Source organism: Sceloporus undulatus, chromosome 4 (genome assembly GCF_019175285.1).
Source record: "Sceloporus undulatus isolate JIND9_A2432 ecotype Alabama chromosome 4, SceUnd_v1.1, whole genome shotgun sequence".
Taxonomy (NCBI): Eukaryota; Metazoa; Chordata; class Lepidosauria; order Squamata; family Phrynosomatidae; genus Sceloporus; species Sceloporus undulatus.
Window position 1 is genome coordinate 125,012,678 of NC_056525.1, and position 20,953 is coordinate 125,033,630.

The 20,953-nt window shown below is 42.2% G+C and overlaps 1 protein-coding gene across 2 annotated transcripts in view; it reads right to left on the reverse strand.

Moving 5' to 3' along the window:
• Positions 1 to 757: 757 nt before the first annotated feature.
• Positions 758 to 20,953, reverse strand: part of BRINP2 (BMP/retinoic acid inducible neural specific 2) — a 133,724-nt gene continuing 113,528 nt past the window's right edge. For both annotated transcript variants that reach the window (XM_042466219.1, XM_042466218.1), the window contains exons 6-8: positions 12,160 to 12,396; positions 6,905 to 7,127; positions 758 to 3,123 (exon numbers count right to left, since the gene is read on the reverse strand). In XM_042466219.1, coding sequence (XP_042322153.1) covers positions 2,010 to 3,123; positions 6,905 to 7,127; positions 12,160 to 12,396 — 1,574 coding nt within the window. In that variant the 3' untranslated portion in view covers positions 758 to 2,009. The remainder of the gene's footprint in view (positions 3,124 to 6,904; positions 7,128 to 12,159; positions 12,397 to 20,953) is intronic.

Sequence of the window (20,953 nt, forward strand, 5' to 3'; positions counted from 1 at the left end):
CAAGTGCAATTTGTGACACTACAATATCCTGACTGATCACAGGGCACATCTATTAAGGCAACAACTTAACAGTTTCTTGACTCATATAAGATAGTTTTAACTCTAATTCTGAAATGGCAAGTGATTGCTGAATATTTTTTATATCAGAGGTCCCTCTCAACTAGCAACACTAAAGGCAACAGGAGATTATTTAGGAAATGTGTGGGAGGGAGGGCTCACTATGTGAGCAAACAGAACATCTTCCAAGTTCATGTAGTCCATTCCAGTTGTGCTCCTCCCTGGAAGTAGGTTGGTGTCAGAGCAAAATGTTCCTTGCTTGGCCTTATGGTAACTGGGTGGTTATGGAGAGGTCACCATCTTTCTTTTGTACACCAATTAAATCAGGTTGCTATCAGGTTTACACTGTCATCTTGATCTACTTGCGGGAAGAGCATGTTATACTGTATTGGGAAATGGTACTCCTCTGGTTTCCTTCTAACTCTTTTTACATCTTTCATTTCATATGAAACACTTAATGTATCCTTCCTGAGCCAAATATAGAGGTACTTATATTCATATTTGGAGACTGCTCCATCCCTGCGGCATTGTCTGCACTTCCAGTTTGGGAAAGAGTAATCTGCCAAGCCAGAGTAATGGTGACCATTGAAGTAACTGCTGTTTAAGGGCATGAGTGCAAACCCATCCCCATATCTGGTATCTTCAGTGGTGTACCCATACAACATATATACCCACATACCACACAGACTGCATCTATAAGTCATTTAGAGAATTTTGATTGTTTACTGCTTCCCCTTTTTTTCTTCCAAAAGGGCTATTTCTCTCTTCCCTACCCCCTTACAAAATATAGTAAAACATACATTTGGCTAGGATGTGTTAACTCAACTGGAGCAGTTAACTAGAAATTGATAACCCCATTCCAAATTAAAAAAAATGCAAAAGTAGAATACTTTTTAAGAGCCAACCAATTAAAACCAATACATAAGTAAGTAAGTAAATAAAGGCCAATCATCCACTGGGCTCTAAATATACATTTAACAACAACTGCCTGTGTGACAATGAAGATACTGGTGCAACTGGTTAAGTGTGAGTGGATCACATGATATGAATGGAACAAAAGGTTCCCTGGTGACAGATGGGAGAAAAGGACAATTCAGGCACAGCGAACTTTATGTGTCCCAAATGCTACTGCCCACCAATTTCTGGATAGATGTCACCACCCACCCACTAAAATGGCCAATCAATCAAACAGAAATATAAAACAGGGTGATGGCAAGGCAGCTGAAATCAAGGCTTTTCACTCTGTTCCTATATTCATTTCTTTGAGAGGAACAAGTCCCAACAACATTGGTGGAAATGTTTCCCAAAAAAGTGTGCTTAGGGTGGTAGCTTTAGAAAGGAATGCAGAAAACGTGAAAGCAATGCTGTTGTCAGAAACACTCATAAAAATAATACAAAAGTAAATTGCGCCAAGGGAGGCAAGGGCCAAAGAAAGGTTCTCCAAAGTGGGTGTTTTTGAAGCACTTGCAAAAATTATGTCCAATCCTTTTGTTCTTTCCTTCCATCTCTGTTGTTTTTGCTTGATCAAAAAAGCCAAGTCTTTATCAGAACTCTCTCCAGTCTGCCTTCAGTCATTACTCTTTCATCAGTCATTGCTTTATGCTGCCAATTACATCTCATTTCTTCATGGGCCTGTATATTTTCTTGCACATTCCACTAACACAGCCACAGGAAAGGAAACTGTGTCACTTTTCCAAGCAACTGAAGCAGGCCATCTGCAGCAATATCAGCACTGCAGCTGGACCTCTTTCTTTGCTAGGTTTGCTCCAGAGATTTGTGCCATAACTAATTCCAAAATTTGGCGCCATGAAACCTGGAATCTTCTGGGTTGACCACTGACTGTCTCACAGAAGCGCACAGCTGGCATGAAAATAAGGCTTTGGGAAGTATTCACTCCAATCTCCAGTCCTCCCCTCTGGGATTACAAGAACAGCCCTGCCCCGCTCCCAAGGCTAGCTGCATAGTTTACCAGTCTCATACTCCACTGGGTTTGGCAGTTTGGCATTGAAGGCCTGCAGAGTAGACTGGATTCGACCTACCTCATTATTGGCTAATTTAAGCCTGTGCCGGAGCAAGCAAGAGAAAAGGTCAAGGCGGATTTTCCCAGGGGGAGAGAGACGGTTTACCCGGTCTCTGATTTCAATCAGCTGCAATATAGCAGAGTCTTGGGAGCCTTGAGTATATGGGTAGTCCAGCTGAAGCACAAGGTCCCGAATGGCATCAGACTCAAAGGGCAGGCTATAGCCAAAGACCTGCAAGCTATTGATCCTCATGTACCCTAGGTTCTTAGAAGGGTCCATTTCCAAGGGCTCATAGAAGATGGTTTCATTGGAGCTGTCATTCAGAGATTTGATGCGGCTCCTCAGGTAGACATGGACTGTCTCAAAAAAGGTCTTCCACTTAGTGCCTAATGTGAGGGTCCAGTTTTGGCACTGACCAGAATCATCCACGTTAGTCCTTTCCCAGTCAGGGAATCCAGTCTCATTGGTGGGCATAAACCAGCTCTCTGAGTGGCTGCCCCCAAAGGGATTGACATAGATGGCCATGACAGGCTCCAGGGTGCTGTTCTTGGTGAGGCAGATCTGCAAGGAGAGGGCCAGCATGAGGTGGACCAAGCTTGGCTTGTATTTGTTGCTTTTCAGGGTCACCAGCATCCTCTTTCTCCAGGAAGGGTCAAACCAGGTCCCTAGGCGCATGTCATTACTGATGAAAATGGAGTGCACCTCAATGCGGCTATCTCGCTTCTGCAAAAGGTATTTGAGCTCCAAGTCCTGCAGGTCTGTTTCCAGCCCTAAGTAGTGCTCAAGAGACTCTGCAACCTCTGGGCGGCATAGACCCAAGGTGAGAACATAGCCAGGATTGCAGGACCCACACTGTGTGGCGTTCTCATCTGCGCAGGCTGCACATTCTGGGCCCTCCCCCAAGGCACAGGGGATGGTGCCCTGGCAAGAGGGCTGGTCATGGGGGCAGGTGCAACTGTGGCTTTCTTCCACAAATGTCCCTGGCACAGAAGTCTCACTGCAGTAGATGAGAGACTGGGCACGGCTCCACCAGTAGGTCAAAGGTCTGCAATGAGAAAGGTGTATAGAGAAAAGTTAGCTCTGTATTAATGCAGCAAAAACACAAAATTAGGCTTGGCATTACTCTGTGTGTCTATCCCAACCAAAAAAGAGGAAAATGGAATGTCCCCCCCCCAGTGAAAATCCAACAGCACATACATTATTTGTGAAAGATTAAAATTCTGCTTGTTCCTTTGAGCTGAGGTGAATTTTTGCAAGTATTCGTTATCTTTCAAAATCTTGAACACCAAATTCCATATTTGAAATTTGAATTACTGTAATGTGCTAGATGTGGTTTATTTTTAACTCAAAACATTTGTGTGCTGGGCAGAGAAATTCTAGCACTATGTGCAAGAAAGGGAAAATATGAAGGTAGTAGAGAAATGGTCTTAGCTGCATCCCAAGGGAGCCCATGTCAGCAGAGCAGAAGGGAGGAAAGAATGGCATTTATTTCTCCCTTCCATTTCCCATCTTTCCTCCTTTTATTTTTATGATTTCATTCTGAATGGTTGCAATGGAGAGGAAATCGGGCATTTCTGCTCCTGAAACCACAGGAGTGCAATCTTAGGCTTGGTGAAATCACTTTTGATTTTATTTGGAAAGTCCCGTTTCCCCCCTTTCTTCTCTTCCCATTGCTTCCAACAGGAAGGTATTTGCTACATCAGCTCTTGGGCTGGTACAGTTTGTCATACCATGGAGATCATGGAACATCCCCAATATATCCTCAAACTGCTCTATTTAATCCCATTGATTGGTGGAGCAGTGTCAGCAAGATAGACCATTGTGGGAGGTAACCTGGTAAGATATATACAGGACACATAGCACCCAAGGACCATCCACTTACAGCCCTCTCTGGAAGCATAGCACAGGTCCCTAAAACCAGTCAGGGACAGTCAGTCATCATGTCTAAGGGGGTCTATATCTGCTCAGCCAGCATCCATGATGGGTGCTTGTGAAAGTCTCAGAATCTTGGCATTCTCTGTATATTAAGGGGTTCCAAATTAATTTTTATCTCATTTCTGGAATAGTCCTGCTGTGTCAACAATTTGCAATTCTTGTGGCTTTTATTTTATTTTGCACAGAATGCTGCACCTACTTTGCTGCAGTTTTCAGTTTGTATCCATCTTTTTCTTACAGGTATCTTGGCACATGTGTTTAGATATACTCATTATGTCAGAGGGATGGGCTTTGGCTAGGCAGTCAAGACCAATACAGTACACAAAGGAAACTCAAGGCAATCTAGAGTCCTTTCAGTTAGTATTATGATAGAATAAAAAGACTGAGAGTAAAAACTGTAACAAACTGTGTATACAGCTATGCTTATTGTTGTGGTTGTATGCCTTCAAGTCATTTCTGACGTATGGGTTTTTCTTGGCACGTTTCTTCAGAGGGGTTTGCCACTACTATCCTCTGAGGCTGAGAGAGTGTGACTTTCCCAAGTAGATCCCAGGTAGACTTTCCCAAGTAGATAGCTGGGATTTGAACCCTGGTCTGCAAAGTCACAGTCCAACTCTCAAACCACTACTTCATGCTGGCTCTCATACAGCTGTGCACCAATTCCCAAATTAATTTTAAAAGAACTCCAAGTTAAACCAAATGGCAGCCACAAAAAAATAAAGAGCAAAGACTTGGAACAATATGAGAGGTCAGATTTAGAAAGGGGCTTGTCATGTTCTATATTTCCTTCTTCATGGATTTTCCAAGGTATGAAAAAAGATGGAAGATGCAGTGGCAAAACATGGGGGGAGGCTAAGAGTGGAGGGGGACTCCTTCAGAATTCAGTGAAAGGGCAGTGATGCCAAAACACCTGAAGCCACCCAAAATAGGAAAAGCATGTCCCTGGCAGCCATGAGGACACAAAAGATGTGGCACATGTTCTGATGAGTTGGGAGGTTTCAAGGTGGTTTCAACTCTTTTCTCCAAAATGTTCAGGGGGTTGTTAAGACACCCTGCATAGCCCACGCTGTATCTGGGGTCCTCCTGTTTTCATATTTCATCTCTGAAGCCAGCATGTTCAAAAGAGGTCTTGTTGGCTTTTGAGAACACTAGACAAGGTTCCTAGGAGAAAAGGAATGAAGACCTGGGGGCATGTGGACAATCCAGGTAATAATACAATACAAAGGCTGAATGGGTACATTGATCGCTCCTTCCTTCCCCCAAGTCCTCTGTATTTCCTCTTGCACTAAGAGACAAATGAGGCCTCATTCCACCAAATTAGTCAGCCAGTTCTCTCTGCCTACCTCAGCTAACTTCCCTGTCCATCCACACTGGGTTCATCCTTATCCAATCACTGTTTTTGTCTCCCTAAAGTTAAAGCCATCAACAAGCCTGGAATCCCATTGTTGATTCCTGGGAAATATCATCAAATCTTTCTTACCTCACAAGACGGTCCATCCCCAAAGGCTATTTTTCAGGTATAAATATTGGTCGCAAAAAACTAGCCTCTGCACACACCGTTGCCTTTTAAACACCTCCAACCCCACTATCCCATTTCCCGATTTCCATTTTAGTTAGCTCTGAATATTATGTCTGCGAGAACTGCTTTATGTGTGTGTGATTCCACTCTGCATTCTTCAAAATAAAACCATCTTAACTCATCCAAACGTTGAGTTTTCCTCAGTTATTACCAGCCTACACCAGTGCCAACAGTCCTTAAGGTTACCCAGCCTCTTGCAAATCTAAGTTCCTCAACATTTAAAGTAATGCTGACATACTTGGTGGGACCCCCCCCCCCCCCGTCCCACCACCTTTCTTTGGTACTTTCCCCATGACTATTTCAAGGTGATTAGAGAAAGTGGCATACTCTCTGTTTTGATCTGGCAGGGACAGTCCCAAATAATCCTCTGTTCCCCACTTTTTCTCTCCTCCCACTGTACCCCTTTGTCCTCAGTTTGCTTCAATTGCTGCAAACTGAGTTCAAAGTCAATCAACCCAGTGGGAAAAGAGGAGAAGAAAGGCAGATTCTTGTCCCTCCCAGTAGGCTTAGGCAAACACAAACTGCTGCAATCTCTCCTAGCTTGTGTGTTCTTCCTCATTAATAACTTCTTGCCATCTTGACCATGGAGAGGTGGGATACAAATAATAATAATAATAATAATAATTAATATTATTATTTTGAATTTGCTTAGTGACACATGTTCTGATTTTTATTTGTGAAATGTTGGTGAGTATGAAGTGGCTGTAGCACTGAACTTTCCATTTATCTGCTTTTTAAAAAAATGTAAAATAATTGGTATTAATTCTATGTTCATTTACATGTGTATTTACACTGAAATATCCAGTGTGGATTTTGAAAACATAATTTCTGTTTTAGAAATCTGTTTTCTTCACAGATGTCTCTGAGGGCTAAATACAGTGGACCCTTGTTATATGCTGGGGTTTGGTTCCAAGATCCCCTGTGGATAACAAAATCCATGGATACTCAATTCCCATTAAATATAATGACTTCTAAAGCATCGCTAAGCTTCTCAGGGCTTCAAGTTCTCGATCAGATAGCAAGTCTCACATAAAATACTTCACAGGAGTACCCCTCCCACACACACCCAATAACAGCAATAATCCAGTGGAGTACACACACAGTTAAGACAGCGTCAATCAGTGAACTCCAGGCAACCTTCCCCAGCCTGGCTCCCTCTGACCTAGAACTACCATTATCCTATTTTTCTGAGGAATGCTGAGAGTTACAATCCAAAACATCTGGAAGCCAAGCTAGGAAAGGCTGGCTTAAGTTGCACCTATCCCTAGATGCGAGTGTGGCCTAAGGAAACCTGCCTATAAATATACCAGACCTCTCCTTTGGAAGTCTGAAGTGAGGTTGCCTACGACAGCGCTTTGCCAGGTTAAAAAGGCGCCGGACAATCCGATGGGTCTTCTTGGAGAGCATCTTCAAGTTGGTGCCCAGTTTCTGATAGCGATGCTGAATATCAAGATCCATTGCCCAGTATTGCGAGATGGCTGTTATATTCAGAAAGCGGTCTACTGGGAGCTTTTTCACTAGGGACTGTAGTTCCTCTGAAAAGACAAGAAGAAAGCAGACTTTTAAAAGGTAGATAGCTAAATGGTAAAATTTGCCTTCAACAAAACTATTTCAGGCTGGAAATGGTGATGTGAGTAGGCGGCATGTTTGAAGACTGTCTCCCACCTCAAAATCTCTCCAAAAACAGAATAATAGTGTGACAAGAAGAAAAGTTAGCTTAGCTATCTCCATAACATACTCTGTTTCCTATGTGAGGTTAAGTGTTTTCTGTGAGGGGAATATTAAAAAATGTAAACCCACCCTAATGACTGAAGTGGTACAGTCTAGGGAAAGCTTGTTGTTTGTTTCTGCCAGATGCATAAACTGTACTGAAGGCTGCAATCCAAAAAAAAAATGACTGGCTATGGAAGGTGCAGCAGTGCTCCATCTACAAAATGCTTCGGTCACCACCCTATTCTGTATTTAGTGCCCCACTGTGCTCATGGTAGCCAAAGAAAGGTTTACTGTATTTGAGAAGCAAGGGACACTCTACTCATGTCTCCTCTGTTCCCAGTCTCCCAGTGCTGCCAGGAAAGGACTGCAAGTAGAGTATAAGTGAATTCCTTTTAACTTGCTTATAGTACTCTACATGACTAGGAACCTGATAATGCATTTCCATCACATGAGGCCATGTAACCATGTTTGCAGTTACAAACATACCTTCCCCATAAACATAATACAGGAGTAGAGGTGGAAGATCTGAAGTCCATCCCCAGCTCTTTCCACATGTAAGTTTAAACTTGATTAAATCTTTAGCACAGTGTTTTGCAGAGTGCTCCCACAAATCATAGAATCATAGAATCATAGAGTTGGAAGAGACCTCAAGGGCCATAGTCTTACCCCCTGCCATGCAAGAACTCATGATCAAAGCACCCCCGACAGATGGCCTTCCAACCTCTGTTAAAAACCCACCAAACAAAGAGACTCTACCATGGTCTGAGACATCTAGTTTTCATAAGCACATAATTTTTCTCAAGTATAGATCTTGCATTTAGCCTCTTTTTAAAAAATTAGGCACTGGAAAGAAAACATGGGTTTAAATATGCAGGTCTAATTGCTGAGGTATGTATCTCTGAGAAATCCAGTTGTGGGAGGGAAAATACACTAATCATAGGGAATGTACATTCCCCATACGGTTCACTGTGACCCTCAGAGTAATCCACTCTCCAGCAAATTCCTAAAGAGGCTTTGACTACTAAGAATCCTAAAGCTCCCTTGGAGAGGAGGATTCAGGTGGGTGGAAAATAAAGGGGAGCAAGGACCATAGTCTCTGCTTATTTTATTTCTCTTTTAGCGTCTAATAGAGGTAAGAAAGAAGAACAATTCATGTGCAGAAGATGGCAGCCTTAATCTCTAACCGTCCACTCATCAGTGGTTAAATATGTGCTGGTTTACAACAGATTTATTGAGGCTGACGTGCTGTATTAGATTTAAGAAGGGAAGAATATGATATGTGTATATATGTTTAAAACACCTTGACATTCTTTGGAAATTCATACAGTACTCGAAAATAAATTATTGGTAAAGCAATTTTAGTTGGATAAATGTTACTGAAGATGAATCCAATATTTTGTGACTTCTTTTAGAAGCTGTGGCACTCACATACATTTTAAAACTCTGTAAATATTATGTATTTTATGTAACTGTATTGAGCCCCCTCGTATTTAAAGTGAATAAAAATGTCTTGGTCACCTCCTGAAAAGAAGTCCAAGTATGTGCAATTGAATTGAACATGCATACTGTACTTCTTTTTCTGTTATTTTCACCTCAATCTCCCTCTGTACCTTCCTTAAATCTTAGACTGTAAGCTCCCCACAATGAACCCTTTTTATTGTAAAGCACCATGCACCTGGATGGCTCTACAATAATCAGTTACTGCTAGCCCCACCATCATTTAAAGAGAGATATTTAAAGTTGAAAAGTTATTGTTCAGAACAGAACATCAGATGTCCTAACTGTCCAAGAAGCATTAAAATAATGTCTGTGGGGCTCTATCCTTTCTCAGTCGTTAGTTCTAACTCTTTCTCTGCATAATATGCTGAAATGCTTTTTACTCCCTCTACCACTTGCACAACATTTTGTGTCAGGTGTCTTGATGTATTGAGACACCCTTACCTATTGAGAACAAGAATTGCAAGGATTCTTAGCATCCCTACTTCTGGATGTGTGAGAGTAGTCATTCAGAAAGTGGATGCTGTGCAGGTGGTGCCTGACCCACTCTAGCTGCTAGTCATATTATTCGTGATGGCATGTACTATTACCATGGCAGCAGCAGTAGCTAAATGAACTTGGCCATTTCCCCTATCTTTTACTAATGCTCATTACCTAGCTAGGCTATATATATATTGTTTGTGTTGCTGTGCTTTCTTTCCATTGCATTGAGAAAGCTGTATCAATTTGTTATCCAAGAGCATCTGCTACTGTCAAGAGGAGAAGGGCATTAGCCTGCCTAGCCTGTGTAGAGCCAACTAATCATAACTCTTGGAATAGGAGAGGGGAGAATCTAATTGAAGAGGCTTGGCTTCTTGCAGGCATACGGTCCAACATTTTACAAATGAAAAGTGGGACACATGTGGCCAAGCAACATCAGAGTGCACTCAAAATGGCAAAAGGTATTAGTCAGCAAGAATAAACAAGCTGCAGCTGTTCAGTTTTGCCTGAGCCTATTGGGAAGGGCAAGGCTCTACTCCTCCTCCCCTCTCCTCTTTGCTGAGTTGAGTTCAAAATACATTTACACTTTGAATTCAATTTGCAGCAATTGAAATAAGCTGGGAATAAAGGGGTAAACTGAGAGGAGGAAAGAGAAACCAAGGCGGTATCTAGACTGCCGGATATGGTGCCCTCGTCACGTGCTAGGGGTTGGCCAAGGACACAGCGTCCATACCGGCCTCACCCCAGCACGTGACGGGGGCGTAATCATGGCGGCGCCCTGTACACACGGGGGCCGCTATGATTACATCACATGCGCACCACCTCCAAATGGAGTGACGCCCTTGTGCCGCTGCAGGGCGCTTGGGGTGCCCTTTCAGCAGCACCGGAAGGAGCTCCAAAACAGAGCTCCTTCTGCCACTTGTGTCACTCGCACAGCCTTTAAATGGCCGTGCCAGTGACACAAGGAGAAAGGGGCCGAGTGTCCCCTTTCTCCCTTTCCCCACCGCTGTTGGGGTGTCCTTGGAGCATGAAGCCCCAAGGACACCCCTTTCCAGGCCATGGGGAAGCAGCCTTTTGCCGCTTCCCCGCAGCCTGGAAAAGCGGCGGATCAGGGCCTTGGGGCTGCCGCTGTGGCAGCTGAGGCCCTGATCCATCGGTGAAAGGGGCGGGTGCAGGCCACTCTGAAGGGGCAGTCTGTACACCGCCCAAGGTAATTTAAAAGCAGCTGAAAAAATTGAAATGATAGAGGATTAATGCAGACCATCCCTGCCAAGTCAGGACAGTTAGAGGGTATGTAAATATGTCCCAGTATGTGGTTTAATGGTTGTAGGGGCACAGTTAGCAACAGGAACCCTTGAGTTGTTTCTGTGTGAGCAGCCTAGAAAGATGATCCTCATGGGGACATCTGGAGAAAATGACTATACCGATATTTTTGCATGACTAGCATATCTATCTTTTGCATGACTACCATTTTGCAAACTGTTGATTGTGTTGTGCTGTGGTTACAGCAAGGGTGAGCAATACTGTATGTTACTTTCTAGATGTTATTAAACTACAACCCTCATCAGTTCTGGGCAGGCATAGCCAACAATAAGGAATGATAGAAACTGCAGACCAGTGTCTGGAGTACCATATCATTAGAACATAGCCCTGGACATAGAGTCTTATTGCATTACAAGAGTAAGCTGAGATGCAGCAATAGAGACGTGGCTTTCTGGTTACCTCTCTGCATGCCCTGAAAGAACCTCTGTTCTATTCCCAATGGAGATGGTTGTAAAGCATGCCTTTTGTTACACTGGAAACATCAGTTTGGCAAATGGCATGCTTTTATGACCGTCTCACTCTGGAAAGAGAATGGAAGTGCTGTGATGTCATTGGGGAGGTAAATAGAAAGCTACTTCTGTCTCGCTGCATCTCAGCTTACTTTTGTAGTGTGCTAAGGCTCTTAGGCCAAGCTGACCTGGATTGAAATCCATGACTTTGGACTAGGCATTCTGTCTCAGCCTGACCAAATCTCACAAGCTTTGAAGATTATCACACTAGGACTTACCGTCTCCCAATTGTCCCTGGATCGTTGAGGAATCGTGCAGGTATGAACACCTGGCGTGCTTCCTCAGCATCGTGGAATCGTCGGTTCCCAGCGTTACTGAATCATTCAGGGAGAGTGAATTTTCTCTTAATGCAAAGTTTCCGTTAAGAGGAAATTCATTCTCCTTGAATGAGTCAGTAATGCTAGAAGGAGCCTATGACTCCATGACACTGAGGAAGCGTGCCAGGCATTCATACATGCACTCTTGCTCAATGATCCAGGGATGATTGAGAGCTGGTAAGCCCTAGTGTAATAATCTTCTTTGTCTAAAGACAGAAGTGGACAGAGAAGCAAAATAACGTTTGTGGAAACCAGACAGGTAGCTGACTCTGGGAGGTGTGGGTTTGGAAAGAGAATACCAAGGCTGCATTTGTCATATCCTAAAGTAATCAGATCACTCTCCTCCACTTTAAGCTCATTCAGGCTTATACCAAGCAATGATGTGGGTAAAGAATTACAGCTAACTGTGAAACACTTGATTTTAAGTATTTCCTGGGGGTTTTCTAATGCAGTGCTGCCTTTGGTCCTGCTGAGTAGTTAACACTAGCGGAAATACTGTGTGTGCACTGTGGCACTGCAGTGGCACAGAAAACATGCCAGCATCTCCTTTATCCAACCAGAGGAAGATGCCTGGGTCCTGTTACTAAAATCTTCAGCAAGGGTTCTGTACCTTATGCTTTCCCCCCTTCACTTTCAAATGAGCTCCATTACTCTAAAAAAAGTTGCAACTATGTCATGTCTACCTAACATTAAAGCTTTGGGGAGGGGGACACACTTCCCAAACTCACCTGATTGCTGAAACTGTTGGTTGTGAGTCTCCCAAGCTTCCTGAATCTGGAGGAGGCTCTCTTCCATGGCCTGGATATCAGCCTCAGGACAGTTGCATTGTGGGAAACTAGACCCACACTGGCACCAGCAGTCATTGTCTCGGCAGATCAGCTCCCCCTCTGAATGGCAAGTGATGTAGCTCAGGGCAGCAGCCACAAAACGTTCTCGCAAATAATCTGGCAGCAGTGCTTGTAGGCCTGCAGAAAATATGCAGAGAGGTTATAAATTTCAGCTCAGTGGTGACTGAATGGGAAATAAATGGGTACTTTGGAAACTTACTTCTATGACAGATTTTTTTTTAAAAAAAATACCTTTGCAAGAACAGTTGCATGCCGACCTAACTCCATTAATTTGTATGTGCACAAAATCACTTATATGTCCAAATGCTGTGCTTCATGTGAGATGACTAAAAAAAATGTGCATAAATACTGGCAATTATGAACATGTCCAAAAAGGTTGGAAGAATGTACAGAAAGTGAGGACACATGCTTTCTTGATGAAGCACATGCTTGCATGTGCATAGTCACAGGCACAATCTCAAGCATCTCTAGTTCAAGGGATCTTAGAATCATAGCACTTGAAGGGGGCCCATTATGCATCAGGCCCAGCCTCCTGCTCATTACAGGATCTTCAACTAAAGTATCCCCAGCAAGTAGCTGTCCAGCCCCTTTTCGAAGATTCCCAGAGAAGGAAACCCCACCATCTCTCTAGGCAATTGATTCCATTGCCAAACTGCTCTTATTGTCAAGAAGTTCCTTCTAATATTCAACCAAAATCTGCCCTCCTGTAACTTAAAACCATCAGCCCCAGTTCTGTCCTCTGAGGCAGCAGAGAACAATCCTGAACCCTCATAGAATCATAGAGTTGGAAGAGACCACAAAGATCATCTAGTGCAACACCTTGTCATACACAATCAAGGCACTCCTGTCAGATGGCCATCCAGCCTCTGTTTAAAAACCTCCAAAGAAGGAGACCCCACCACACTCCAAGGCAGCATGTTCCACTGTCATTCAGCTCTTACCATCAAGAGGTTCTTCCTAATGTTTAGCTGGAATTTCTTTTCTAGTAGATTGAATCCATTCCTCTGTGTCCTAATGCCACAACAGATGGGCGCAAAAAAGCTTACTCCATTTTCAACACATTTCCTGTCTTCCTTGGTAAGTCATTCTTCCTTCTATTCTTTATACATGTGGGGTCTTCCTCATCCTAAATGCTTGGGACCAGAAGTGTTTTGGAATTTGGAGTTTTTCAGATTTTGGAATACAGTGGAACCTCGCCTTACGTGGGGGATCCGTTCCAGACCCCCCATGTAAGGCGAATTCCATCTATGCTCGAGCCCCATTACAGTGAATGAGGTTTGTGCATGCGGCGTAGTGGCACCATTGAAAGTATTGCAGCATGGCTTCCGCATAAACCGGAAGCTGTGTATGGTGCATCCGCGTATGAAGGGGCGTGCTGTATTTGCATATACACAATGAGATGTCTTAAAGATGGGACCTAGGTCCAAACATGAAATTCACTGATGTTTGGTGTACTCCTTACACACATAGCTTGAAAGTAATTTTATACACAGTATTTTTAATAATTTTGTGCAAGAAACAAAGTTTCTGTACATTGAACCATCAGAAAGTAAAGGTATCTCTACCTCAGGCACTCATATGGGCAATTTTAGATTTTGGAATATTTTGGATTTTGGAATTTTGGATAAGGGAGACTCAACTGGTACTTTATATTTATTTATTTATTTATTTGCACTTCTTCCTCGAGTTTACTGTGCAGCCACACTGGCTTTTTCAAAAGTTTCCCATGTTCCTTCTTCCATAGATTTGTTTATGATTGTGATTTTAGCAGTTCCTTCTTTATGACATTCCACTGTTGCTAGGTGTCTTTTTTCTAGACATGGGATTTCAACCATTATTTTCCTGAGCTTGATCAAATAAGCTTTTCTGAAATCCAAAGTTCATTGTCCATGTTTGACTATACTTTTCTTTGGCTTGTTCACAATAATTAATTCTAGCAGGGGCCATGCCCCCCTAATGTACCTTCTGCTTTGATTCCAGTGACCAACTTGTCCCTATTAGTTAGAATCAAGTCCACAATTACTGATTCCTTTGTTCTTTCCTTAACCATATGAAAGGGGAAGTTATCTGCAAGGCACATCAGGAATTTGTTGGAGAGCCTATGCTTAGCAGAGCTAGTCTTCTAGCAGATAACAAGATGTTAGAAGTCCCCCATAACTGCCAATTCTTGCTTCCTGAGATTTCAAAAAAGCACCATTCACAAGTGTACAAATGGATTTGTCTTTGACATATAATGCTACCCTCCTTTTCTTCCCCATCTATTTTTTTAAACAGAATTGGAATATAGCAAGTCTCTGGTAGACCTATAAAGTCATATTTCACTTCCTATACTAAGACTTCAAGCTTATTTTGTTTGTTTCCCAAACAGTGCATTGGTGCATAGACACATACAGTGCATTTCTTCTCATATTTTATTCTATTGCAAGTTTTAGTGTGGCCCCCATTCTCTCCATCAGCTTTTCCTCTAGAATTCTCATCCTTGGGTTTAGAACTTGCTTCTGGACATATGTTTAAATTATGATCTCCAACCCCTCAGCCCCAGGGATTTAGTTTAAAGCCCTCTTGATCAGATTCAGCATGTTTTTGCCAAAGACATTCTTCTTAGTCTATGTGAAGTGTAGCCCATCTGTAGCTACTAGGTCTTCTTCCAAGAAGTGAAGACAGTGGTCCCAGAAGCCAAGCCTCTCCTGTCACCATCTGTGTAGACAGTCATTCACAAGCATTATCTTCCTGTTCCTGTGTAATCCGCTATCATTCATTGGTAGAATTGGCAAGAATAGCACATATGCCTCTAGAATCTTCAATTTCCTATTCAGAGCTTCATAATCTGAGGTGATCTGCTCGAAGATGTGCTTTGCAGTGTTACTGGTGCCCACATGAATCAGGAGAAAGGGGTACTGCTCTGTGTTCTCGATGAACTTTGGCAATTTATCAGTGATATCAAGGATACACCCACCAGGAAGACAGCACACTGCCCAGTTCAACTTGTCTGGGTGACATAATGTTCCCTTTGTAGCCCCAATCAATAAATTCCCCTTTCTTTTCTTCTTGCTGCAGTTGGTGACTAGGTTGGCTCTTTTTTCTTTTCTTTTTCTTTTTTGACATGTAGTGTCTCTTGTTGCTGGTCCCATTTGTGCCTCTTCACCACAATTATCCTCAGGAAGACATAGAAAACAATTGTTTAGTAGGAGCAGTTCCAAATCCATTGTGCATGGTCCTGATGGTGACCGTCCTCCAAAGTAACCCTTCAGTGTTGCAGCCCTTTTTCATTTACATTGTCAGTTTATTCCCGTTGTTTCTGTAGGATCAGTTCCTCTTCTGTTCTATCCTTAAAGTCCTCATGTTCTTAGATGCATTGAAGAGTCTCAACATGTAGCTGCAGTGCATTAACCTTCTGTTCCAAGAGACCCACCAGTCTGCACTTGCAGCAAGTGTAGTCAATGAGATTTTGTGGCATGAAGACAAACATTGCACACATATTGCAGCAAACAATAACAGATCTTCTGCCCTCATCCCTGTAGTTATTTTTTCACCCCTTTCAGATTGTAATAACGCTTAACGACTTGACTCCCAGTCATAGTTATGAAAGAAGCACTTGTGCCAGAGTCGAATAAGCAAACAAAGCAGACAAAGAAATCTAATCCAAATTTTAATCCATTAAAAATGAACTCTGCCTTTGTCGTCATGAAGAGTCTAAAGAAGAAATATGGATGTCTGATGGAATGAATCATTCAAGGGGGAAGGGGGAGGGGTGAATGGGAAAGCTTTGAGACTAGGCATGGCCCCTCTGTTAAAGCTGGAGAACTAGAAACTGGAAAGAAGACCCTACATTGCAACGTAAGCCGAGCCTACCTATTATTCTTCCCTCAAGATCAGAAATCTACAGTAGGTCAAGACTGAACATCTGTTTTTTTTTTTCCTCAACGGGAATGGATTTTTGAGATGACCCAGCCATTAACAGTTGATGATCCTTTATTGACTGTCTTTTAAATGTGTATGAGAGCCAGTGTCCAACATGTGCCTTAGCCTAGACAAACAAATTCCAAGTAGTCCCCACTTCTTCAGAGGAGTTTCTTGTTCTGCAGATGTTACTTGTCTTCCAGGAGAATCCACTGTTATGCTCTTATGCACTGCGTTGACTGTCTGCTCATCTCTCAGTCTCTGACTGGCCAGGTCACTTGCTGCCAGGATCTGCAGTAGGCTCCCCAGATCATAATCTTGCACTGAGATTTCCCAGTGGAGAGCTGCTGCAGGAGTATAGTGATCTCCAGCATTGTTTTAAAATGATTACTTTCTATGGTACCAGAATATTCATCTTCTTGGCAACCTCTGTATGAAAATTCAAGGAAAAAAAATATGCCAACAGATGTTGACATACAGAAAGATGAGTTCTTTCTCTAATAATAATAATAATAATAATAATAATAATAATAATAATTATTATTATTATTATTATTATTATTTATATGCCGCCCAATCACTGGGAATCCGGGCGGCTTACAACAGAGGGGATAACAGACAGTTCCCTGCCCTCAGGCTTACAATCTAAAAAGACACGACACAAAAGGAGAAGGGAATGGAAGTGGAGAAGGGGATCAGGTCCAGCATTCTTCTCTTCTCTGAGGCCTGGACCAAGGCAGATGGACTGGAAGGAGGGCTCTTCTTCTTCAGGCTAGCCCTGAAAGAACTGGGCCAGCCTATTCTCTCCATCACAGGCTGAAGGATTTATCTACCATTGCAATAGGACCACCAGGATCTTAGCAAAGGGCCTGAAAGCTGAAGAAGTACTGAAGTGAAGGCTGCAGAACATCTGAACAAAATCTTTTGATTTCAAGGCCATTTGCTCAAGTTTCATTTGTTTAAACTTTCTTTCCCCCTACACCCTCTTTTCTAGAATGGTGTTTTTGAGAGTACTGGGTTTAATAGAGATGTAAAATTTCCAGAAGTGTTAAAGCCACGGGGTAGGAAAAAACATATTTCTCTTTATTTGGAGGGGAGGGAAATTTCAGCAGGAAAAAAAAAAGCTGTATTATACTCTGTATAGATTCGAAGTCACTTTGTGACTTTAGTTATACAAAATATAATATGCCTAATTTAGCCTGCCATGAAATTAAAATGTATGGAATATTTAAAAATACATGATATTCAGAGAATAATTATTTTAAAGCTTTTGCTTGCTTGCTTGTTTTTTTGCAAATGAAGATAACAGTGTCCTAAAAGTTCAAGATCACCTCAACTTAAGGAGGCTTTTTGGTTTTCCCAAATTGTGAGGATACGGATGGGGGAAACTGTAAAAAAAAAAAAAAAGAGAGAGAGAGAGAGAGAGAGAAGAATAAGAAGAACCATCAGCATTAGCAAAACAAAGGGAACAATTTTTTATCTTCTAATCCTACATAGAGCCCTATGGATATCAAGGACTATGGAGAAAAAAAAAATAGGTCTTAGAGTCAATCAAGCCTGAACTCTCACTAGAAGCCAAGATGACTAAGCTGAGACTTTGAAAATATCATGAGATGACACTGTGAAATTTCACTTTCAAATGAAACCTGAACTTTTTCTGTTGGGCTTGATGAATGAACAGATGGAGAAGAAACATGGAAGGATTCTGCTACATATGCTCACAGCTGCTAGAATATTTTATGCCCAGCAGTGGAAAAATACAGCTATTCCCTTGCAAGAAGACTGGTTGATAAAATTATATGATTTTGCTGAAATGGACAAATGGATGAAATTGATTAAAGAAGGGTCACTAAATAATGCCGAAATGGAGTGGGAACTGACAGTTGATTTTATGAGAAAATATTTGGGGAGAATAAACACCCTAGGATTTGAATAGTATAATGGAATAACATGCAGAAGTGTACTATAGAGATAGATAGATGATAGATAGATAGATAGAGGAAGTGGAATAATTTGATAATTACAACCATTAGCTTATTTTGTGTAGTGGTTAGTTTACAGATGGATGGACTCAGTCAAGGAAGCCACATCCTCATGTTTTGCAAGACCTGAGCAGGACATTTGATGACCAAGACTTTTGGAGGTTTCTCACTCATTGGGTTGCCATAAGCTGAAGTCTATCTGATGGAAAATAACAACAAAGTCCTCCATAGGGCCAAGCAGGTATAAAGCTCTCACTTCCAAAAGAAGAAGAAGAAGAAGAAGAAGAAGAAGAAGAAAGGAAACAGACCAGGAATTGCAATGATCTGATCCTGTACACAGTTTTATATAAAGGTCTTCCTGTAACATAGCTTCTAGAAATGATTTTGGGTGAATAAATAGATGAACATCTTATTTTAAACATTTTACATATCATTCTAAAAAGAAAATATTCCATAATTCAATTTTTCCTTTTCTTTTTTGCCAAAAAAGGGGGCAGTGGGGGGAAATGAAAAATATTTCCAGAGTTGTTTGTTTTGTGTTGTTTTGTTTCCCTGAGCCTTTACATTTCTAGTTGTTGGTACTGGAAATTTATCTCAGGTGATTCCACTGAACTCCATGGCCAGACTCTGGATATGGAAATCACTGTTGGTCACTGTTGTTGTCTTTCCTTATTAGCTTCTAATGCCTTGCAAGAGAAAAGGAGACTATTTAGCATTATAATGTCTCCTGCCAATCACAATGAAGTCAGTGTGACTTTCTTTCAGATTTCTAACTTCTAGTTTCCAGTGAATGCACCCACCCAAAAGCTAGTACAAGAGAGATGGCCAACATTTTCAGTGCTTGGGACTGTATGTGATACCATTTCCTGTCCATGATTGTAAAAATGGAGTGAAGGTGAAAACCTCTTTCATTTTTAGCAGTTCTCACTAAATTTGTTTTTCTGCCACCACTACTAGCAATAAAACTCAACCCCAATTATCTTATCTCAAAGAAAATTCTGCTGCTTAGTGACAAAATCCCATTTCTTCCATTCCCTAGGAATCCAAATCATATTCCTCCTTAATGGAGGTGAATGAGGCCTTGGCAAACCAGGAGGCGATGCTTGGATGTAGAAGATGCTTGGAAATTTATGGTGGAGGTGTTCATACCTCCTGCTGAAATAAAATTCAACTCTCTTTTCTGTGGCTTTATAGGAAGCTTTTCTGTGGCTTTATAGGAAGTCTGTAAGAAAGAAACAAGGGCTCAGGACAGACGGTCCCGAAGCGCCATGCCGCCACCGATTCTAGGGTTAGGGACCGCGCACCAACCGCATCATGGTAGTGTCCCATCCACACGGGTGCTGTCATCTTGACATAAGCAATGTGCAGCATATACACCATGCTGCGTATTGCTTACGTCATGAGTGCGCCATTGGCGACCTCGTGACATCCGCCCAGTGACTGAAAAAGAACCTGGCTTTTATGGGTTCTTTTTACTATGGAGGGACGCCATGCAGTTTGGCAGCTGTGGTGTCCCTCTGTAGGGAAACGGAGCCACCAGCCCACTCTTTTGGAGCGGTCTGTCCTGGGCCAAGGCCTGCAAACTGGGTCTTTGTTTTGTTCACTGCCAGTTCTTTCCTTTGTCATCTCACAAGCAAAAAATTGTGTTACAGTCCTGGGGATGAAACTTGTTTTAATGTCTTCAGTCACTCTTTGTAGGTAACTTTGTCAAATGATGCTAGCAGCAGAACAGGGAGTGAGAAGGGGGTGTCTCACAATGAGGCTGTAGAAAACCCTGAGTAATCCCTGGAGGACTGGATTACTTTAGAGCACATAACTTGTACTGCTTGTAGTGGTCGGTTCAAGCCAAGAGCTTTCCACAGGTGGTGAGAAGGGAGCCTCTGGGGTTTGCTGCATGTGAGGTGAGGAACAAAGTTGTGTCAGCAGTGCTAGGAGACTAGAGGCTTTTGTTGGGCAGTAGCCCAAATGCATTTCCTCTGCCTTGCCTGCAAACCACTGTCAGCTGTGAATGCATTTGTAGCAAGGGACCCTGTAATCCTTAGGTCCTGGTAAGAGGGAAGCTTCAATGGTGATTGTTTTGTCATAATGGTTTCATCTCTGACTCTTTCCAAGTCTGTGCTGCAGAGGAAAGATTTTGTTTGTGTGTTTGTTTCATGGGCGTCTGTGAAGGATTTTGGTTGTTTTGCAGCTATTGCTGCTACATCAATGAGCACTATGGGCTTTTGCTTCACTATGAAAGATGTTGCTTGGGCATTAAGGGAACAGGCTCTCCAGATCTAAAAAAAAAAAAAAGGGGGGGGGGATGTATCACAATACTAGCTGACCTACTCTCCTAAAAATTATATGTGATGGCACTAATAGGGAAGTTTGCACAATCTACAGTCAATATGCCTAAACAGCCAGGTGATACTGGACAGTGTGGACAATATCAGCTGGACAGTATACATATTACCTGGCCAGTGTGGGTATTCTTCACTTGAGGACAGTGTTCAGCTTGACCAGTATACAAAACATATATGTGGTGGCAGCACATACTAACTGTGTAATGTAACTAATGTCTCTGATCAATTTATATTCTATATCATCCATTAGATGAATATTGAGTGTCCAATATGCAAATCTCATGTCGATTCTGATAACGTCTGTACATTCTCTGCACCTTCATGGCAATGGTGCACAATCTGTAGTACTTATGTACATTACCAGTAAAGTCACAGTGACCCCCAACCTTGCAACTTACAAAAATGTATTTTAAAACACAACATAACTGCCACTTAAATAATATACCTATT